Source organism: Alnus glutinosa, chromosome 2 (genome assembly GCF_958979055.1).
Source record: "Alnus glutinosa chromosome 2, dhAlnGlut1.1, whole genome shotgun sequence".
NCBI lineage: Eukaryota > Viridiplantae > Streptophyta > Magnoliopsida > Fagales > Betulaceae > Alnus > Alnus glutinosa.
The window spans coordinates 26,063,297-26,067,017 of record NC_084887.1 but is presented as its reverse complement, the minus strand read 5'-3'; the positions used below and the strand labels follow the sequence as shown (position 1 = coordinate 26,067,017).

Genomic DNA, 3,721 nt, shown 5'->3' with positions numbered 1-3,721 from the left:
CTATGTTGAGAAAATTGAGCAGAAAAATAGGGTAATGTTATACGCTCAACTATTTTCAACTTTTTACACGTGTTAGAATGTGATTGAACTATTGAATATACATTAACCACTATAAAAATAATTTCAACATCCTCGAGTCACATTGACACTCGTCAAAAGTTGTAAAATAGTTGAAAATCTCGCATTTTTTTGAAACAATAATAAGAAATTAAATTAAGGAAAAAATGTTTCATTGGTCCTAGAGGTATGAGCTTTATCAAATTACTCCCTAAGATTTTAAAGTTATGGATTTACTCCCTTTAAGTTTGAATCATTATCAAATAGATCATTCTGTCCATATTCGATTAATTTTTTTTTTTAATGTTGTTTCCACGTGCTATCCAATCACGAGATGACATATGTCCTATTCAACAAAAAATATAAATATATATATATATATATATATATATATATATATATATATATATATATATATATATATATATATATATATACATATTAAAAAAATAAATAAGAAATGTTCATTTTTTCGAGATGAGATTAGTTAAAAGGGTGAATGAACCACCCTTAATAGCATTGAAATGATTTGGTCACCTCCTCTATTGAGCTTTCCTTGAGAATTCTTTGACTGTCATTAGACAAAAAATGAGCTTTAGCGACGACCCTGAGTTGTCTCTAAATTAAAGCTCATAAAGTGGTTGTTACTGACTATCAACGTCGACTTTTATCGTCACTAAAGTAGTCACAAATACTTTTTTTATTAAAGACTAAATAATGACGATGTTCTAATTCGCCACTGATAATGACTATTAGCGATGATAACTGTCGTAGCTAGCTAGCTAATAGCGCCAAAATTTGTCCCTAAAATTGCCTTCCAAGGGCCAATGTCGTCTCTATTATGACATTATCAAGGACAATACAGTGTCGTTGCTGATTTAATAAAGAATTTTGGTCCAAGTTGTGGTTAGATTTTGTTGTAAAAAAAAATATCTAATTTCAGCTAGCTTTTAGCTTTCATTGTTGGATTTTTGTGTGCACGTGGTTAATTTGATTAATTTATTATATTTGTGGCTCTTTTCCTTGTTGAATTTGATACTTGAGGTGGATTAGTTAGATTAATTTGCTTAAGTTGACTCCCCACATAAAAATAATTATAGTCACGCAGCCCTAGGGCCACCCATGGAAAATCTGAACAAATTAATTAACTCAACTACGTACGTTTGGCCTCAATTGAGTTAATTAGCACCCTCTTAATTAATTAAAACTAAAATTTACATTTCACGTACATTCATACAAAACAATCGTATTTTTGCAGCTTTCTACTGATTATTACAATCAATAATAATAATAACAATATTATATACATGTAAACCCGGCCCCTCTGGGAGGGTGAGTTTGTAGAAAGAGTACGTCTTTGACCGTTTACATCACTTTTGATCATCCCCCGTGGACCCAAATAATGTCACGTATTTGGTATAACAAATCCAGCTAGCCTAGCCAGCTAGCCAGAAAGAAAATCATTTTCTTGAAGAACGAACATTAGTCCCACCAAAAATAAAATATAAATAGAATAATGAAGAGAAGTGGATGACAATCACAAAAGCACAACGTATATACTTCATAATTTGAATGACAAGAATATTCCAATTTTATTACATCGAAATACTCATAAATCACACCACACTCTTCTACAGCATATAAAAAATAAATAAGTGGCAAATCTGTGATCAATCTCCTGGCCTTGTCCAGCGCAACACATATAATCAATCTCCCCCAGGACCCCCCACTAAAACACTTCTTACTGAGAATATAATACACATGATCGATCATCAAATTATTATCATTTTATTATACCAATCTTCTATAACTTTTTGGTAAGTCAAGTTGTGTCCCGTCTAGTCATAGACGTTGAAATTAAATAGATAAAACGACTAAAATTAAATAGTGTTGTGTTATCCTATATATATATATATATATATATATATATATATATATATATATATATATATATATATATATATATATATATATATATATATGTATGTACTAAAGAGTATTGGTATAATGGAATACGTTACCTAAGGGTCCCAAAGAGAGTCACTTTGCATAGCTTCCCATTCATTGTCGTTAGTCTCATTGGAGAACAGCTCAGACTGATCTTCCGATGCCATTTGCATCCACATCGTCGGGGAGTCCAACGGGACTTCGTTAATGGCCTGAATTTGGCTCGGCGAGAGCCTTACGGTGACCGGCGCCATGTTCGAGCCGGAACCGCCATTCTCAGCGGTTCCTGCAGGGCATCTTAGCCGCAAGGCCGCCTCGTGAGCCGCCACGCGAATGTCATCAGCGTCTGAACTCGCCGGGCGTGGAAGGGTGTTGACCAATTCTGGAAAATTGAGGCGTGCCTCACGTCCTCTAAAGTGTAGAGCCGCAACATCGTAAGCCGCGGCAGCCATTTCAGGTGTCTCAAAGCTCCCCAGCCAAATCCTGGCTTTCTTGCCGGGCTCGCGGATTTCAGACACCCATTTCCCCCATTTTCTCTTCCGCACTCCTCTATAGGTAGAAGAGGCAGCGCCATGGCTACTGCTACAACTATTTGGCTCTCCCATGCAATGAGCTAGCTATATCTGTTGGCCGGTGTTTGAAGCAAATGCATTAGCGAAAGTGCGTTCCAGTTATAAGTATTTATAGATGATTTGGATGAAACGTGGAGAGTTGACATGGGTTGAGTGAGCTTCCCCGTAGTTGCACTACTGAAAAAGATGCGATTATGTGCATGTTTACTATCTTTTTTTTCATACTTAAACAGATGAAAGAAAATATATATATATATATATACAAAAAAAAAAAAATTGAAAATCTCTTTGGGGGGCAAGTCATAGCATGCCGGGTGCATCAAATTAAATTTTAAAAGTTGGTTTGGTAAATAAAGAAATTTTGTGGGGGGCAAAGTGTATATAGCAGAACCAATTAAATAGACAATTAAATTGGGGGACATATATATAGTGTGTTTCCTGTTTAGAACGCGGTTTCATCGCAGGTGGCATTAAAATTTGGACCCACTAATCCAAACATTGGTAGGTGAATCCTTAGAGATAGTTTTGTAATTAAATTTATAAAAAATTCTAGATACTATAATTAACTTTATCAAATATTCATCTAAAAAAAAGTTGGTGTGACACTTTTAAATATTCATTGAAGTAGTCTTTATATATTAAGTAAAAAAAATTCAATGACTAATTTAGAGTGTCATGTTAATATTGTCAGATAAATATTGAATAAAAGTATAATATTTAACATTAGTTTTATTTATTTTTTGAATAGGTCCGTAAAGATTATGAAAATGATGTTAATAATCATAATATATAAAACTATGAGATAAGGAAGAAACTCATCAATGAAAAAGATCAAAAGAAAATAAGAGTTGAATAGATCCATCATAATTAATTAATCAAAATATGGAAAATGACAAAAACAAAAAGGAAATTGATAAGGGAACACAATAAGATGTCGACAATTAAATGGCATTACAGAGTTGGGTAATATGATTTAATTTGAGTGTGATTGACCACAGAGAAATTTATATAGGGAGGCACGAGTCTATGGTCTATGACTATGACCTCCATAGTAGATATGGGAAGGATTGTACACTTATTTATGATATTAATTTCACATTAATTATTTAAAGTAGCTTTTTATGTTATACATTTTTTAAAAAATA

The 3,721-nt window shown here is 33.1% G+C and overlaps 1 protein-coding gene across 1 annotated transcript; it reads right to left on the bottom strand.

The window, feature by feature from the left end:
* Positions 1-2,010: 2,010 nt before the first annotated feature.
* LOC133861758 (ethylene-responsive transcription factor ERF021) lies at positions 2,011-2,640 on the bottom strand. Its single transcript, XM_062297556.1, has one exon. It carries the CDS (start codon positions 2,607-2,609, stop codon positions 2,079-2,081), a length of 531 nt encoding a protein of 176 aa, XP_062153540.1. The 5' UTR covers positions 2,610-2,640; the 3' UTR covers positions 2,011-2,078.
* Positions 2,641-3,721: the final 1,081 nt, after the last annotated feature.

Coding starts and splice junctions, on each gene's coding strand:
- LOC133861758 (XM_062297556.1), bottom strand. CDS start 2,609: ATGGGAGAGCCAAATAGTTGTAGCAGTAGCCATGGCGCTGCCTCTTCT.